Source organism: Amphibalanus amphitrite, unplaced genomic scaffold (genome assembly GCF_019059575.1).
Source record: "Amphibalanus amphitrite isolate SeventyFive unplaced genomic scaffold, NRLGWU_Aamphi_draft 000565F_arrow, whole genome shotgun sequence".
NCBI lineage: Eukaryota > Metazoa > Arthropoda > Thecostraca > Balanomorpha > Balanidae > Amphibalanus > Amphibalanus amphitrite.
Window position 1 is genome coordinate 363,682 of NW_024882059.1, and position 17,728 is coordinate 381,409.

Consider the following 17,728-nt stretch of genomic DNA (forward strand, 5'->3'; position numbering starts at 1 on the left):
GTCGCGTTTTATGCCGGGATTCATGAGTCTCGTCACGAAGGCTCAAGCGAGTGGCAGATTTTCACTCAGGCGTTGAACGGGTAAGGTTTCGTCGAGAATATGATCCAACCATGTTGGGGTGACCCACGTGTGTGTGAAGTCTTAGAAGGTTTCGGCAGGAGCTAAAGTTGTTGAAGCCCTATGTAGTGATGATCTGATTGTTTGTGACTGCCTCTTGGAAGCGATTTTCTCTTCCGTGAAAGCTCACCGCTCGGTGGTCAGTTCCTTAGAAATCGTTAGAAGTCGTAGCCCCTGTTTCGACTGAATTTTGATAGCCTCATCATCACCCACTGTTGTTTGCAGCCCTGGAACTGGGGTCGTCTAGACGTCTGGCTGGCGACAGCATATGTCTGGCATGAATCACTAAATGTCTGTGGTTCCGCCCAGTTCAATGGCACCATGTCTGGCGAGCAATGACCCGTGGTTTTCCATGGAAACCGACGATAACCGGGAAAAGAGACACAGGCGGCCACCGGCACGGCTACTGTAGGTTATCTGGACGATAAATTACCATCGATCGCCTCTCGACAACTCAACAATGCCCTGAGGCTATACGGTCGTGTTACGGCCATGCTGCAGGGAAGGCGAAAACGATTTCGGTAAAGCTGACATGTAAATTATATCAGCAGAAACATGGTGAACCATTCAATATCGCAAACCGTTGATTGTTTGCGCATTCAAAAGTAACCTTCGACATTCGTTGCCTTTCTGTTCTTATGCTTCTTTTCCACGCCTATAATGTTCAAAAATATTTTCAAGCATTGTTTTATATTTCATTCCTTGCCCCGGACAAAAGTTCAACCACAAATGACGTCTTCCATGACATTGTGGTATTTAGTCGAAAAGCAAATACCAGATATTGAGTATCCATGGCAGGTTGGATGATGATGTAGTAATTTTGAATATATTTGAATGCATTTGTAATAATTTGGTTTATTATTTACATCATCATCCAATACCAGATATGTTACAATGGTACCATGTCAATGTCACAGAAGGCAGCTGTGACCACATTAATGCGGCGTCGCGGCGGTGATGCCTGTTGCTAAGCAATCGCTGACAGCTGTGACTCCAGTGTCGCGTGCTAGAGCCGGTGACAGTGGCGGCTGCATGCAGACACTCAGGCACTCGTGATGACGACGATGCCGATTGTTACGAACGTCGATAAAAATGACGGCGACGATGACTGAAAAGACTACCGCACGCACTGTCTACAGACGTAACCTCTCCTCCCTCCTGCCCTTTTCAGTCGCTGAATGTGTTTCGTGCCGGCGACCCGTCACCTCAGGTCATCAGTCAGCTAGACGGTCGGTTCGTGCAGTCTGTGTGGCGACACAGCGGTGCTGCGTTGCTAGGGCGGCACACTTTGTGTAGCAGAGGGCGTTGACCTGTAACCTTACGTCCAGAGTATTTTACGTTAGATAATTACTCCCATGCGTCTACAAGGTTCAAGGAAGGATCAAGTGGTTCATTTAAAGGGCCTTTTTATTTATAGAGCTTTACGTTAGTCATGGTCACACGGTGTACACGATGGGTTTTGTAAAGATAGCAGATGTATCTTTCCCATAATTCCCTATGTCCAATCACATCTACATCACCGCCTGGGCGCCTCAGTCCCTGCTCCATGTTCCGATCGGCCGGCCCTATATGTATGTGTGCTCATCGGCCAGTGGACACGATATGCCGCGCGCCCGACCCGTCCTCAGTGATGGATCACCATGGCAACGGGCGTCATCGGTCAGCGATGGCAGAAAAGAACAGACCACACATGACGCCTCACTGGTAATAGGGTGGAGGTGCGTGAGAAATTTGTTCCGTTTTGGTATTGCAAGTATTTTTCATCTCATTAGCTCTGATTACTAATGAAACTCTGCCTTGCATATTTAGATGATTAGCACCTTTTACCTAAGACACAACACTATTTTTATTCATAAAATGAGCGAAACATAGGTAACATGTACAGGTAAAAGTAATGATGACATGTTCAAATAATAAAATTTATCTTCCAAGAAAAATCAGACAACAGCGAGGATTGTTTTCTTTTCGTGTGCATCCATACAGTGTTGGCCAGCCTCAGCGAGTCAGACAAACATCCGGCCGCCCCGGTGTGGGGTCCGCCCGTGTCCTGCGCAGTGCCTGTGTCCGCGGCACTGCGTCTCCCCGATATTTCCAGTGCCCCGCCGGCCTGCGTCAGACGGCTCTGGTGCCGCGCCAGGTTTTCTTCGTCACACTGCCAGGGTCGTCTTTGTGAGCATCTCCATACCTGGCTGCCAACTGCAGCTGCCGGACGGCGTGCGGGCACCTGGGACGTCCCAGCCCCGCCGCCCCCGCCGCGCCGGCCCCGCTACCCAGCCGGGGGCGCCCGGTCGACCCAGCCAGCCCAAACCGACCACAGAGCTGCGACGAGCCGCGATCGGCCGGCAGCCCGGCTCCAATCGATCTCAGCACAGGAATATGACGTACGGGGCCGCCGAGTTCGCCGCGGTAGCCACGATGGACGCCGGACGCTGTTTTGCGGCAGTACTGGCGCGACTAACGCGCCGCTAATGGCACACAAGAAACTACTTAGCCTTTGCCGGCAGACAGAGTCCGCTGATGCAATGAGTCGCCGACTGTGTCGGTTTTTGCCGTCTCTGTCTGTCAGTCTCTGTGTCGCCTCCTGGCTGTTTGTCGGCTGGCGGGGCGGAGATATTTTAAGAGCGGTTTGTTGTGGGCGGGTTGATGGAGTAAAATCGACGGCCGGATCAAAATGGATCTGTTTGTGTGAGCTGGAACAGCGTGGCAGCATACTGCCCTGATTGTTGACGTCCTGATGCGATTTAGATTTGTTTTGAATGGTAGCTCATTTTGGTGCCTGCCATCTACGTATCGATAAAAATGCGCCTAAATTTTGTTGTTTTCTTGTCATTAGTATTTGAACTTAAAAAGTATCTTTTACACTGCTGCACCTTTTCTAACCAAACCAACTAAACACAGTAATCCAATCATGGTTTATCCTCTCCCGTAATTCTCTTCTCATATGGCGAATCAGCAGATCTGGACCAGCGGGATTAGTCTCCAATTATCTCGCCACGGTGGGATGAGTCCTGAGCCCTCGCTCTGCTGAGTTTTGCCAGTGACCTTTACGTGACTAGCGAACATGGTCGACCACCATGGCCAGTGGCAGCTCGCTCGCATGTCTTGCCAGCCGGGGAGTGACTTCCGCGTGTGGTTACCGCAATAGCTTCATATCTGATTCCGTGTCTGGCTAACGCACTGGTTCCAGGTCTGGTAATCACCCCATGTTATCGTGGCTGGAATTAAATATCGCGCTGGTTCCGCGGTTGTTTCGCACTGGCTCTGCACTGTGCCTGGCTCCAAATCTAGTTTGGTGTTTGTTACCGTACTGGATATTTTAAATTCACGGTTACCTTGCGTTCCATGCCTGATTCCCGCACCTCGCGAGTCCCGATTTCCATCGCGCTGAGTCCCCGTGACTGGCTAGGCGAAACATGTCCGGACGGACTCAGCCCGGCCTAGCTAAAGGTCACGGTCGGGGTCAACGACCGCTGAAAGGCTTGGCGGCGGCCTCACGTATACGAGAGAGCTTCGTGCCGTGAATACTCGCCACAGACAGGAGTTGTGGTGTGCGACGGAAGGTCATTTGGGACTTTGTGTGCGGAAATGTTTGGACAGGTTGCTTAGCAACAGGCATTGAAATACGTTAGAGTGCCTTAGGAATATGTCAGTAAGCATGTGAGGTTATGGATAATTGCGAGCTCTAAATAGCACTCGCCTTTGCTATTTGTCTTGCGGCTTTCGTGCTCTTAGCGACGCAATTACCTACGCTTTCTGTGCTATATGAAGGATGATGTGCATTGTTCACTTGGAGAGAACCACTTTTCTTCACTTTGTAGGCATTATTGATTGAATTTGCAAGGCTCCATTCCCTGATTGCACTCCAACTTGAGTCCCTACCTCGGACCTCGGACCTGACTGCTGACCTTTGACACGAATCTGTCGCGGTCGGCGGCTGTTCCAGGCCCTGTTGCCCGCCTCCAGTCTACTGCAGCTCACCGGTGTTAGGGAGGCGTGCTGCTACTTCCTGCTCAAACAGCTGCACCCCTCCAACTGCCTCGGAATACGCAGCTTCGCAGGTAAAACGTGATTAGAAGAGCCGTGTAGGTAATTGGTCGTAGCCTTGACCACAAAGAGCGGATTTGTTGTTATTGTTACGAGGCGCAACACTAGACGATAACAATCAAAAAGCATTTTGTCGTTGGCATCAATAGTTGACAAAAAAGGCAAGTAAGATTGTAGATTGTTAGTAAGATAAGTAAGATTTAGTAAGATTGTAGACGTTAACTAAAGACATTGAGGTCATTCTTATTCTTTACCACAATCACAAAACATTTTGTGGTTGACATCAATAGTTGACAGAAATAAATTAAATTAAGGTAGATAGAAGTAAAAATTATCATTAACACATACTTGAAACCACCTAGCAAGAATCTTATTGTTTCAGACACCCATTCCTGTGACGAACTTCACATACGCTCTCACAAATTCGCGCTGCAGAACTTCCAAGAAGTGTGCGGCACTGAGGAGTTCCTGTTTCTGCCCTTCAAACAGGTAATTTGGGCGGGGCTGCTCCTCCCTTGACAGCGGTCAAACGAGCCCTAAAAACTTTCCGCGCGCTTGCGTGCGAATTTGGGCCGTGAATCAGAGCGTTCATTGATCGCGGTAGGGCGGTGTGTCCTCAATAACCTGAGAGGTCAGCCGCATTGGACCGTGTTTAATCACTTACAAACGACCGCCGAGCTCGTCTAAAGACTCGTCTGTCGGCATCGATTTGGGCTAAATTTTTCAGAGCCCGATAGTCACGCTCCAGACAAGGAGCCTATTTTGGGCGTGGTAGCCGCCTGGACACAGCGAGGGTGGCGCAGTTCGCAGCGACCTTGTTATAAACCCGTGAGAAATAAAATTGACAGTGAATTACCAATATAGCTTACCAGTAAAACGCCTTTTGGGCGAAGAACGAGCGAGCGAGATAGTGAGCCCTGCATGTGCAGAAGGGCGAGAGGGTACTTCCATCGGGCTTGTGCAAAGCACCCTTCTAACCGGTCGCTAGCGGTGTACCAAATTTGAACGCAATCGGCCCAGCCGTTCCTGAGATCTGGAAGCGGCATTCTGCACGTGCGCACGTGCAAACGGGGTCCAAAATGACTTTTGCACGGCACCCTACTAACCGGTCCCCAACCGTGTACCAAATTTGAGCGCAATCGGCCCAGCCGTTCTCGAGATCTGGAAACGCCCCCTGCACGTGCGCACGTGCAGTAGCATCCTAACCGCAACACATGGGAATGCATTGCCTGGTGGGTGCCTACCCGTATGCCAAGTTTCAGCGAAATCGCCCCAGTAATTACCGAGTTACTGAAATGGGAACAAATTTGGCACCTCTTATTGTTGTATTTTGCACGTGCAGTGGGGGTCACTCACATAGATGAAGAGTATCCGACCTTTGGTAGAAGGGATGCAGCTACCCTATAAAAATGACCGCAAGACAATCGCTCAAGCCGCTGCTGAGATATGGGCCTCTCAAAATCATTACTTTTGCAAAACTGCTTGAACACCCTTGACTTTTCACGTGGCACGTGCCACGGCGGTCACTGAGATGTATCAAAAGTAGTCAATTACGGGGTAGAAGGGATGGGGCTACCCAGCAAGAAAGACCGCAGGCCATTCGGTCCCGCGGTTGCTGAGATATAAGCCTCTCAAAAGCGTTACAGGCCGGGCCGGGCCGGGCCGGGCCGCTCATACTGAGATTTTTCCGTTATATTGAAAAGACTTCGCTTCGCTCGCTGCGCTCGCTCGCTCGTAATCAATCACTTAATGAAAAGTTCGTCATTCATTTTTGGCAAAATTGCAATTTAAAGTTTCATTCTGATATCTTGGTATGTACATTTCGCAGTAGGTATAATTATTTTTTCCATAACAATCTTATTATACAACTTGTACCTAACTGTAGGCATTCCATAGATGTCTGAATTGATTCTAAGAGGCTTGTTTTTGTATGCTTTTTCATCTAACCCGTACGTTGACTCTGGTCTTCAAGCGTTAAATGACGAGTGACGGTCTGTTTTCCAGTTTCCGAACACGAAACAAGTTTCTATGCAGACTTGTGCCTAAAGCCTGGAAAACATAACGATGCGGCAGCTGAAATATGTCTCATAATCGCCAACAACAATAGCTGTTTCATTGGATGTTATATTTACCTTAGCTTGATTGGAGATGTTTCTCAGAAACTAGTAAATCTCAAGCGCAGCATTTCATAAATAAACGTCTTTTTGTGACTGATTTCTGAGACGTTTCACCTGGTGCCCAGGTGAACGAGCTGATTGCCAGCAACCAGATGAACGTGGCGGACGAGGAGACGGTGTTCCGATCCGTGGTCAAATGGGTGCGGCACGACGAGGCCGAGAGGAAACAGCACGTGGCAGAGGTGAGTGCAACCACGTGGCATGTGCCGGGGAGAGATGAACTTCAGTGAAAAAACCTCCGCTAGCGTACTCATGAATTAGCGTTGGAGCGTGGTTAGTCGCTAAATGAAGTGGCCAACAGCTTAGCATTGGAAATCCCTCAAGTCTCAGACCCTTTGATGTTCTTACTTTTCTTCTGGAATGACAGATGCGCGAATCTTTCAGTATATTTTCCGGATAGAAAAGCCGCCTTGCTGTTCATGACACTGATCTGAATACATGGCCACGCCCAATACTAAATCAGCCCGTATCAGTTTATAGCCTATTTCCGCTGGGGCTGCACGGTCAGCGATAGAGGAATTCCGAATTTCCGACTGTCCCTCAGATAATAATACGAATATTATACTCTCCTGCGGCGACCAGTGGCGTGCCGGCACCCTGTTTATCACCGCGTCCTCAGAACTCGGCACCAGGGGACTGGGACCGGGGCCACTCGTATCCGATCGGCTATCATTTTTAACTGCGGGGTATAGAATGTTATGGCCCATAACACTCAGAGCCTGCTCCTACCCATTTTTGTACATAAGTGATTAGGTCGTTGCATGCTGAGAGGTCCTGACGCGAAATCAATAACCATGGTGACGCCTGCTCGATGCTTTTAGAAGGTAGTAGCATTTCCCGGTATTTTCCGCAATGACAAATATGCACAAATTGATAGCATTCACGGTTGGTGAGCGTTTGTGAGTAATGGCATATCGCCAGGGCATGTCAATGTATTATTCCTGCGCTGATGATTGATTGTCCGCTCCAGTAACGCAATCAATCAGCATCATTGATTGGCGATGGTTTTTTTGCCACGCTTCCCAAGTTCTATGTCCATTGTCCAATGCAACGGCATTCGACTTTAGGCTATGGCTGTTTAAATATGCTTTGCGCTGTGCGCACATTGGGTGCTGTTGCTGTTGTAATGCAATCTAAGAATGCTCCATTTTAATTTCGCCATATGCGTGACTTACCGAGATCGTTTTATTCAAACACACTCCCGGTAATTTAACTAACATCACCAAAACCTCCAAAACCTCTAATTACCTAGCCTCCCCGCTAAATCTCCCTCCGTCTGGACATGTCGCAGCTGATGTCGCACGTGAAGCTGCCCCTGCTCTCGCGCGACTTCCTAGTCGGTACTGTGGACCAGGAGCCACTGCTGCGAGAGGACGCCGCGTGTCGCGAGCTGCTGCTGGAGGCCCTGAAGTACCACCTGCTGCCAGAACAGAGGGCCTCCATGGTGTCCTCACGGACCACGGACAGACGACCGGACGCCGCCGCGCCCTACCTCTTCGCTGTCGGTTAGTTCGGGAAGGAAGAGAGGAGAGAGAAAGGGAGAGGGAGGGAGATGGAAATGGAGAGGTGGAGTGAGGAGGGAGAGGGAGAGAAGAAATTGGAGAGGGAGGAAGGATGGAGGAGAGGAGAGATAGTGATTGAGTAGCTGAAGAGATGTGGCATTTTTTATCGTGGCAGTGTGAAAAAGTATATTCTGTCCTATGAATATTCGGTGAAAGCACATACATGAAGGGATCTCTTCCATATAAAATATGCTAGAGAATATTGTACAGTTACTCGGTTTAGCTTGTGTATCGGACGTTTTACGATGACGTGTCCAAAGACGCGAACGCTGCAGCAGTCTCAGCCGTGCGACACAGTATACTTCCAGGCGTTTACCGCTAGCGCCATCTATGAACGGGAAGATCAGTGAGCTAGTCTCGGCAGCATCAGCTGAGGAAAAACGGTCGTGCTAAAATGAAATGAGATGTTGGAAATGCTATTTCTTTTTCACAATTTCTACGGGCATAAGAATGTGAGCTGCTTGTTGATTACTTGGTCAGCAAACAATATGTGCCAAATCGACTATCTACCTACTCAAGTCGCGGTCTTAAGTGCGATTAATGTTTCCCACCAAACACCACATTGTCTTGCTGGATAAAAACCTATTCTTCGCAAATCATCCCATCCAAAACAATTATTATGGCGCAATGTATTCCCTATTTGATATTTACCATCACCGACCGTATAAACGACCACTGAACCCTGATGCCCAGTCTGCATTCCACCGACTCTGTCTCTGTCTCTCTCTGACCCGCGGCAGACAGATTAATTCCACTCAGCTGCCAGCATTCAGACCACACGGGATAAACACTTTTTTCGTCGGACTTTTTTTGACCCAGCACGGTGACTGGTTTTCCTGGTATTAGTCGGTGGCACCCATTGTTTGCTATGGAGCAGCAATAGCAAAATGCTGACGAAATAAACGAGCTACCGCGTAGGTAGCTCGGTAGACGGACGGAGAAAGCAACTAGCTTTTGGAAAAGTATCGACTCATGTCAACCATAAAAAGATTTATGAATTTATCCAATTGAATGTTTGTGATCTAGTTATTGTGATCCACTAGTTTTGTTCCTATCTTCTAGGAGAAATCAGAGCCAAGGCACAGCTATATTTTTGTAAAGATATATGTTTATTACAATTTAATAAGTCAGTTATGGCTGACTTTGTCCCTTCGTCTCGGCAGGCGGCGGCAGTCTGTTCGCGGTCCACTCCGAGTGCGAGGTGTACAACCCGCGCCTGGAGCGGTGGCTCTCGGTGGCCAGTATGAACACGCGCCGCTCGCGGGCCGGCGTGGCCAGCGACGGCCGCCTCCTGTACGTCATCGGCGGCTACGACGGCAGCGGCGACCTCAACACGGCCGAGAGCTACAACCCGCTCTCCAACACCTGGAGCTACGTGACGCCGATGGGCGCCAAACGCAGCTGCTTCGGCGCGGCGGGCCTCAACGGACTCATCTACTGCTGCGGAGGTAAGAGCGGAGCGGCGTGGGGCCCGGGGGTGGTGAGCGGCAGAGAGCAGGGTGATGGCTGTTGCAAGGGTGTTGCTTTGGTCGAAAAATGGTGCGGTGTTGAATTAAATAAGAGAAAAGGTACAACACTCACAGGTTGTGTTTTTACATGTATCGATGACATTCAATGTTATTCCATTTATTACATTGTCTTTCCAAATTCCGACGATTTCTTCCTTTGTGCCGGACCGCTGAGACATTTTGTGTCCCAGATTTGTTGTCACAAAAGGATGACTTTGCAATCCATCCGTCGTTTTATGCCAAAGTTCGTATGCTTAAATGTGAAATCGGAACACCAAATATTTACGAGCAAGCTCTAATCCCAACACTAGGCTAGTTTAATATCGAAATGGAATAGCGTAGCGTGAATTGAAGCCAAACATGGTTGAAAACTGAAATCACTCTGTGGGGGTGGTCCAGCTTAATGGCTCTGGGCGCAGTGAATTGAATTGTCACCACTTTTTTCTGGCTGGATGCCTAATGGTGATGTCTCTCATAAACGTAGAGCCATTAAAGCCCTGGCAGCCTCATCTTCACGATGAATAGCCCAACTTTATAGCGCACCGGACGGGAGGGGAGACAATGGACACTGCACACTACAGTTTAGTGTCGCTACTCGGACTCCCGTAATCCGGCCAGATTGGTCGGCAGTGGCACTGTGGCGCGGTGCTAGTAGGCCTTAGCCATCAGAAAACCTAGCTGGTCTTTGGACATTGGACATTAGGACAATTTAATTAGAAACGGATTCGGTTCATGACTACTACACATGTGATATCACCGGTTTAGTCGGTCCTCCATGTTCCTTATTTGGAAGGGCTCAGGGGATTCTCTTTATCAAATGTCAAGCCAAATAATGCAGCGGAATGCATATAATGACGTCGGTAGGCAATAAGCAGATACATGTATAACACACTGAATCACCTCAAAGTACAGAAGAAACATCTCATAGTCACAGACATGCATTGCGCGACCCCATGTGTCGCTAGCGACCCGTATAACCATATGAGGGCTGCCACGGTGTCAGAGGGCGCGCCTCCCAAGTAAATCCCTAGACCCTAACCCGTCTGACCATGTGGTCCATTACAGGGTACGACGGCGCCTCGTGTCTGAGCAGCGTAGAGCGGTTCGACCCCCTGGCCGGCACCTGGTCCTCTCTGCCCCAGATGACCTCACGCAGACGCTACTGCCGACTCGCCGTCCTGGGTCAGTACCGAGCCCGCGTGACACCCCAATTGTACATTGAAGCGCTGAGTATATTTATGATGCACCATTATTCGCAATGTGTTACTTCAAATCGTTCTTTTTTGTAGTTTTTTTTTTTTTTGCAATTTGCAAAGATTTTAAAATCAATCCAACGTTTAAGGACATAATTTTTGTCTTTTCCTCCCGTTCACAGATAACTGTTTGTACGCCATCGGCGGTTTCGACTCGGCCTCCTACCTCAGTACCGTGGAGCGTCTCGATCCCAGGATGAACAAGTGGACCAGCCTGCCGCCCATGTCCAGCAGGTCGGTGCCCGAGATGAACAGTCTGCCACACGCGATATCGCTTGTCTTCAGATAGGGACTGACCCAGAGACCATGAGACAATATATGGGGTGCCTGGAAACTAGATGTAAATAGAGCACCGCGCTTGTTCGAGAGATTCATAACAGAGGACTTTGACCGAAACTGCACAGAATGCAAGTTTTAATTAGATGAAGTTTTAACGAGGCTTTGCACGTATTGATCTACTTAGTACGTGAAGTACCGTTAACGTTGCCTATACGTAGCGTAATAGGCCGCTGCACTTGGCAGGACGCGCGATCAGTCCGATAAACAGATATTGGGTTTTTGTCATTTGTTCCATTTTCGCCCATCTCATTTCCGCCGCTGGACGGTGTCAGAGACGAGTTGGCAGCACGCCGCATTAGGCGATCATGGCGCGGCGTGGCGCCAGTTGGATTTGGCAGCAGCGATGCGGTCTGCCTGCCTCCGATGGCTCCATCGTTCAGCATTATCGCACGCCAGTGTCGGCCGCAGGCGGGATGGGGGCAGGTCGTAGGAGCTGAAGGAGGTCACAGGAGGGGCTAGAGGTGAGTTAGAGGCAGGATGGAGAGCGGAGGCACGAGTCGGAGGACGGGATGGAATTAAAGGAAACATCGTCGCTGAAAACCCAGAACTGAATGGATTGATTAGTGGTTTAGGAAACTGACGATGGAAAGAAAAAAATAATGGGAAGAGGGAAATGAAAGGAAGGCTGTGAGCCCTGAACTGTGACCGGGTTTGAGGTAGAGCAAGAGCAAGAGCCAGGAGCATGCAGGCTAAACACTGTACCATTATTTTCTAGGTTTAGACGCCAGTCAGCACTCAGCGCCGACCAAAACGTTCTCTTCACACGGATAACCTCCAACATTTTGACCCAGACCCTTGGCTCAGCACTACCATGCAGTGGCGGATCCAGCTCAGAGTTTTTTTTTGGGGGGGCAAACCATAACAATTTATCGATTTTTTCCATGCCTCGTCCATAGGCGTAACCCTCGCATGTGTGCGGCGTTTGCCAGCTTCTAATGTGTAGGGGGGGGGGGGTCGGTTGGACCCCCCCCCTTGCCGTTTGGCCCCTGATCGAGCTAGAGCTTCGCGCAAAAAACGAGCGTGTTGCCCGTGACGAGAGGAAGCCGATGATACCCAATTTTAAGGTCCTAGGTCATTGGTTGACCTTCCAGGTCAGGTCAATGACCCAAAGTCGGGAAAATCGGGACCTTTTAGAAAGTCGTAAAGTGTGGCTGCTAAGGGGTTTTTCGGGGTGCTGATCACGAATATCGTGTTAGTTTTGATCACAGATGATGTCTTGAAGCATTTAGACCAGGTCGGGTCAGGTCAGGTCAGGTCAACCAGTAGGCGTCGTGACGGGTAATCGTAGTACGTGTCAACCGCCTCTGACAGCTTCGTAACATGTTACGAAGTCACCAAAACTACTTCGTAAATGTTCAAATGGTTGCTAAATTCGAATTCAGCTCCAAAAACTAGCCTAGAAACATGTAAAACTCGAAAAAGTGACCCGAGGTCACCAAAGGTCAATGACCTGACCTGACCTTCAGGTGACCTTGACACACACGGGAGTAACATCAAATCACATGTTTCAACGTTTGAAACCACAAAAAGCTTGCAAACACGCGGCTAGTGCGAGCCGACATACGAGAAATCGCGATTCCGGCCAAACATGGTCTCGGAAAAGAGGTCACAGGTCAAAGGTCATTTGGGTCAGGGTCATGAAATTTACAGGGTAGGTGTAAAATTGATCAATGCGAGGGTACTGAATTTTTCGTCGCGATCGGCCGCTTTTTACGCGAGTTATTCGCGAAAAACCATGGGGGGGGGTCCATCCGACCCCCCCCCCTACACATGCGAGGGGTAATGTTAAAATTATGCCGTTTGGGAGGGGCAAATGCCCATTTTGCCCCCCCCCCCTGGATCCGCCACTGCTACCATGAATGACCTGTGATAATCTATGGACGTAACTGCGGTTCGATATTGGTCAAAGAGCACCACAGTAGTCAATTCCCCCATTAGCGCGGTGCGTCAGGCCGTGTACGAACGAACACAGGCATGTAGTAACGCTGCATCATTAGAGCTATGCGTCTGCTTTTACGCTTCTCACAGTTCCTTTAGAAAGTGACTGCGTTACGCAGCTTACACTGCAGGGTGTTAGCTTTAGACGGGTATTGACTACCTACAGGACATAAAATCGACACGTACGGACTAAAGGTGTTAGCTCCAGGCTGCCCAGGCGCTGGATGAAAGCACACCACCGCGCCGGCGTGGCGGACCGCGTCATCCTCCCGTTTGGAGGCTCTTTGTGTGACGTTTAGTCACGGGGTGTGACGGGGTGACGAGGGGCGTCACGGGCGGTGACGCCGGGCCAGTGACCGATGTGACGCCCCCTCCCCTTCCCCGTCACGCACCTTTCTCATCAGCGTTGCAAGCCCATTAACACCCGTGGGAGCCGGCGATGTATTGCACGAAACGGGGAAAACTTGGTGTCACGCCAGCACACAAAGAAATTGTGTTCTTTTGGCGTGATTGCTGCTTCGTGGTGTCGTAGCAAATGGACTCCTGTGTTTTGTGATAACTTTTTGTGAATGACTAGACATTAGGCGATGCATTCTTGATGCAAGGACAATTATTTTCTTGTTGAAAGCTGCTATGTTGGATGCTTTCGTCGTCGATAATGCATATCGATGATATCGGTGCGATTTAAAAGTAGGGGAAGTTGGGGGAACGCCGAATACTTTTTTCTGACGCCCGTAGCACGCAAGGTAGACAACATAAGCTATTCTTGCTGGCGTCATTCGAGAGGCCAGTCTTTTGCCTTTCAAACATACCAGGCGCATTTGATGAATTCGCATACCGTTAAGCGCACAAACTAAAAATATCAAAGAAGTGATTTTTTCGGCGTTGCCCCGGACTGCGGGGAAAGCCGAAAATGGGAGAAATGATCTACGGGGAATGCCGACATTGATGTTTTGCCACTTTATCTCAAACTTTATCCAGAATTTATCAAAGCTGACACGCGTTTTAAGAGCTTGAGGACGCTTGGTGCACACTGGAAGTTATAATTGTGTGATATAGTAAGAAAATGCCAGGTAAATAATTCCTTATAGGTAACAGGCCGTTGTGTCGGTTGAAAGTGTAATTTGTGTGACTAAAAATTCGCGTTGCTATTCTACAGCAGTAAAGTCCATGTAGCGTGCTTTAACGTGCGTAATTGCACGTTTTCGGCATTACCCCAGCCAGCCATACTTTCATTTGCAGGCCCATAACTTTTCAACGTGCCGTATAAATTTCAAATAGGCAGCACACTTATGCAAAGACATGCTGAAGATTACTTGACCGAATTGGCCAGACAAACGGTAGCATAATGAGTAAGAAATGCAGCTTCAAAGGCACATGTAGTACAAGGAACGCGTACCTTGAAAACGCTCTTGGCGCCCTCACAGCCGAAGTATTCCGAATGACGACTCGTAACAAACATGCGATAATTGTAGTCACTTAAGCTTCAGAGCATCACTGACAGGTGGCATCCATGTCTTACGGTTTTCGAAATATCTCGAATTTCGGCTTTGCCCCAACTCCGGCATTGCCCCAACTTCCCCTAATGTTGCACTAATGACTGTCCCAGGTTAAGTCACATAATTCAGGGCCAAGGGGTAGGTGATCTATGAACCCCGCAGAGATCGCAGTTTGGCGTCTTCCTCGTTGATTTTGTGCCGATTCAATTTCCTTCAAGCAGGGTTGTGATTTGTAAGAATGTGCGATTTAAAAGTAATGTTGCACTAATGACTGTCCCAGGTTCAGTCACATAATTCAGGGCCAAGGGGCAGGTGATCTATGAACCCCGCAGAGATCGCAGTTTGGCGTCTTCCTCGCTGATTTTGTGCCGATTTAATTTCTTTCAAGCAGGGTTGTGATTTGTAAGAATGGGCTTGTCCCTGAGAGGCTGTAATTTGAAGAGAGGTCACGTCCTAAGCTAATACCTACGAGGTCTTCAAATAAGAGCCCGTGGCGCTGAGAGCCGAACCTGTCGGTAATAACATACAGCATCGACTTCTAATCACCGTACGCACTTCCATATCTCTTGGATGCAGGTCAGGCACCTTGCGTTGTTTTCTGATATAAAACATAATATCATTGATAATGTAGGTCTTATGGTGATCGCAATCTCGTTCCGTTCGGCAGGCGGAGCAGCTGCGGCGTGGAGACGGTGGGCGACTGGCTCTACTGTGTCGGCGGTAACGACGGAACAATGTGCCAGGCCACCGGCGAAAAGTTCAGCCTCCGCAGAAACACATGGGAGACCATCGCCAGCATGCAGTCGCGCAGGTGAGCTCTCGCGGGACGGGCGCATATAATCACCCCGCTGACGACGAGACCTAAAATCCCGACAGAGGACAGGGGTGCTACATATTGGCATGTCGTATACCGGCTTGACGTACGATTTGGCATCGCCAATTCCCGTGATAAGTGATCCAGAATATGACACGAACTGAAACTGATGTGTACATGAAGGTTCGAGGCAATGCTTGCCTTCCTTATTTGTATTTAATGGTTATGCTGCAACCATCGAGAGCAATGCTCCACAAGATCTTCAGGAGCCTCCAAGTCAAGTACATATGTGTCATTTCATAACCCAATCACTTGATCCTCTTATCTCACCCACAACCTTCGCTTCTCCCTCCGTCTGGACATCCATCCTCGGCGTCTCCTCCTGGCGTGTGATGAGATCGTAGCCGCCGATCGAACCCCCTATAAACCACCCAAACGAGCGCTCCAGTCCAGAGACCGTTCGTCAGGCGGTCCTGAGAACTACCCAGAAAGGAGCGACTACCACCCTCGCGTGCGCGGGGAAATCTCGGCCGCAATCCGCCCTCGGAGAGACATTAGTGTTATTGGTGCTCCGGTGCGGCAGGATGTCTCGTGAGCCTGACTTATCGCCGGTAGTGGATGAATGATGTGACCGCGCACGGAGGGAACGGCCGGGGAGTGGGTGTCTGCTGTAGATGGTAGAAGGATAAGGCAGTGTTTACTAGTGGTGTCAATCGGAACTTGAATCTTCGGAATTCCGATTTTGTCCAATGTCCAATTCGGAATTCGGTTGGACAATGGCAGCAGGCTTTGGACAATTTTGGACAATCGCTTGCTACACATCAACATTTTTAAAAAGTAGTCGTGTTTAACATTGATTGGCTATTAGAAAGTTACGCTTTCGATATGATTAACACTTTTGAGCTTGTAACGGTACATGAAAAGGAAATTAAATGACAGTGTTGAGTGTAAACTATTGCGTAGGTGTCGGACATCTTTGGACAAATGGCTGGCTTGGACATTTTTGGACGGACAATCGACGCAAGCATTGGACATTGGACGGACTTTGGACATAGGTACGTTTTCTGAACTTGACACCACTAGTGTTTACTGTGTAAGCTATCATAAGACTTATTCGTGCATACTTCATATAGATACAATCTCTGGCACATGTTCTGCGACTGCCGTTCATCTTCGTAACACGAGCTTTTGTATGCCTACACAAGCTCTTTATGCCTACCGAAGTTCGAAACTCCCACTGACAGTTATATCGCCCTCCCCTGTGCCTCCCCCTCCCCCTTCCGTCAGGTCCACCCATGAGCTGATCCACGTCAGTGGCCGTCTGTACGCCGTGGGTGGCAACGACGGCAGCTCCTCCCTCAACACGGTGGAGAGCTACGACGACCGTCTGAACCGGTGGAAGCAGGAGCCGCCGATGGCGTGCCGGCGCAGCTCGGTCGGCGCCGCCGTGCTGCACTGTGTCAGCCTGGTGAGTCCCGACCGGTGGTCGTGGCGCCGCTCCTAGGCGACAGCACAAGTTTCAGTTCGTGAAGATGGCAATAGGTGGCGGTGTGGCCTGAGTGATGGGAAAGCCACTGAGAGGCGGTAAGGTTGTGGAAAATGGTTTTCATGGCTCTTGATGCAGGAGTGATGCGATTTCGGTCAGGTTTCGGTAATGTTGCGGAGAGTGACGAAGTCTGGAGCTGAATGGTCAAAGTGTTGATAGAGAAGTTCCCTGGGTTGATCACAGATGGCAGTACGAGCGAGCTTACGCTGCGAACGAAACGACGACCGACCGATTGAGGTCGATACTATTTTCATACGTTTATAGTGTGTCAATTTATTTTTAGCGTGTGTTATGGGCAGCAGCGTGCTCGATGTATTTATACCTACTCTGCATTACCTATGGATGCAGATAGACTAGGATCGTTGCGTAGGTATAGGTGAATAGGTAGTTAGTGTTAGCTAAGGTGTAGGATCTCAGGCATCCATAATTAGCGACTGAGTTCGTAGACACAGCGTGATGAGAAATATTTAGAAGTGCGTATAGTTCGCATGGCTTATTTTTATGCTCGACGTGTATCCATTCCGCCTGCGTTGGATTGGATTCAATCCGTCAAAGGCCGGTCGGCCTTTAGATTGCGCCATAATTGTAGCCATAATGCCCATATTTGTCGGAATATATGCGTCAAAATTTTAATAAAGCAAGCGATTTTTATGCGATGTGGCATACATTGCTGATAAATGACTAAAACTGTGTCAACTTTGCGCTAAAGGAGGTTGCTATTTAGCCATCAAATATACTATGTCGATCACGGTCTTTGCTCATGTCTCTGCAACAGCAATATCAAATGCCTATTTTGTAAATTGAGAGGTAAGGCCGCATGGCTTGTGTCTTTGTGTCTAAGTCCTCAGCGTCGATTATCCTATCTCTAGCCACTTTTGATTAAGCGTCCATTCGGAACCAAGTGCATTGATGATGATCGATTAGTCTAATG

General features: G+C 49.1%; 1 protein-coding gene across 1 annotated transcript in view; it reads left to right on the top strand.

Moving 5' to 3' along the window:
- The window catches only part of LOC122393951 (kelch-like protein 17), a 42,012-nt gene that overhangs the window by 22,231 nt on the left and 2,053 nt on the right, over positions 1 to 17,728 (top strand). The window contains exons 5-13 of the mRNA XM_043390450.1: positions 4,061 to 4,175; positions 4,544 to 4,650; positions 6,404 to 6,520; positions 7,630 to 7,843; positions 9,064 to 9,348; positions 10,474 to 10,590; positions 10,784 to 10,895; positions 15,105 to 15,248; positions 16,539 to 16,719. Of these exons, the coding sequence (XP_043246385.1) occupies positions 4,061 to 4,175; positions 4,544 to 4,650; positions 6,404 to 6,520; positions 7,630 to 7,843; positions 9,064 to 9,348; positions 10,474 to 10,590; positions 10,784 to 10,895; positions 15,105 to 15,248; positions 16,539 to 16,719 (1,392 nt within the window). The remainder of the gene's footprint in view (positions 1 to 4,060; positions 4,176 to 4,543; positions 4,651 to 6,403; positions 6,521 to 7,629; positions 7,844 to 9,063; positions 9,349 to 10,473; positions 10,591 to 10,783; positions 10,896 to 15,104; positions 15,249 to 16,538; positions 16,720 to 17,728) is intronic.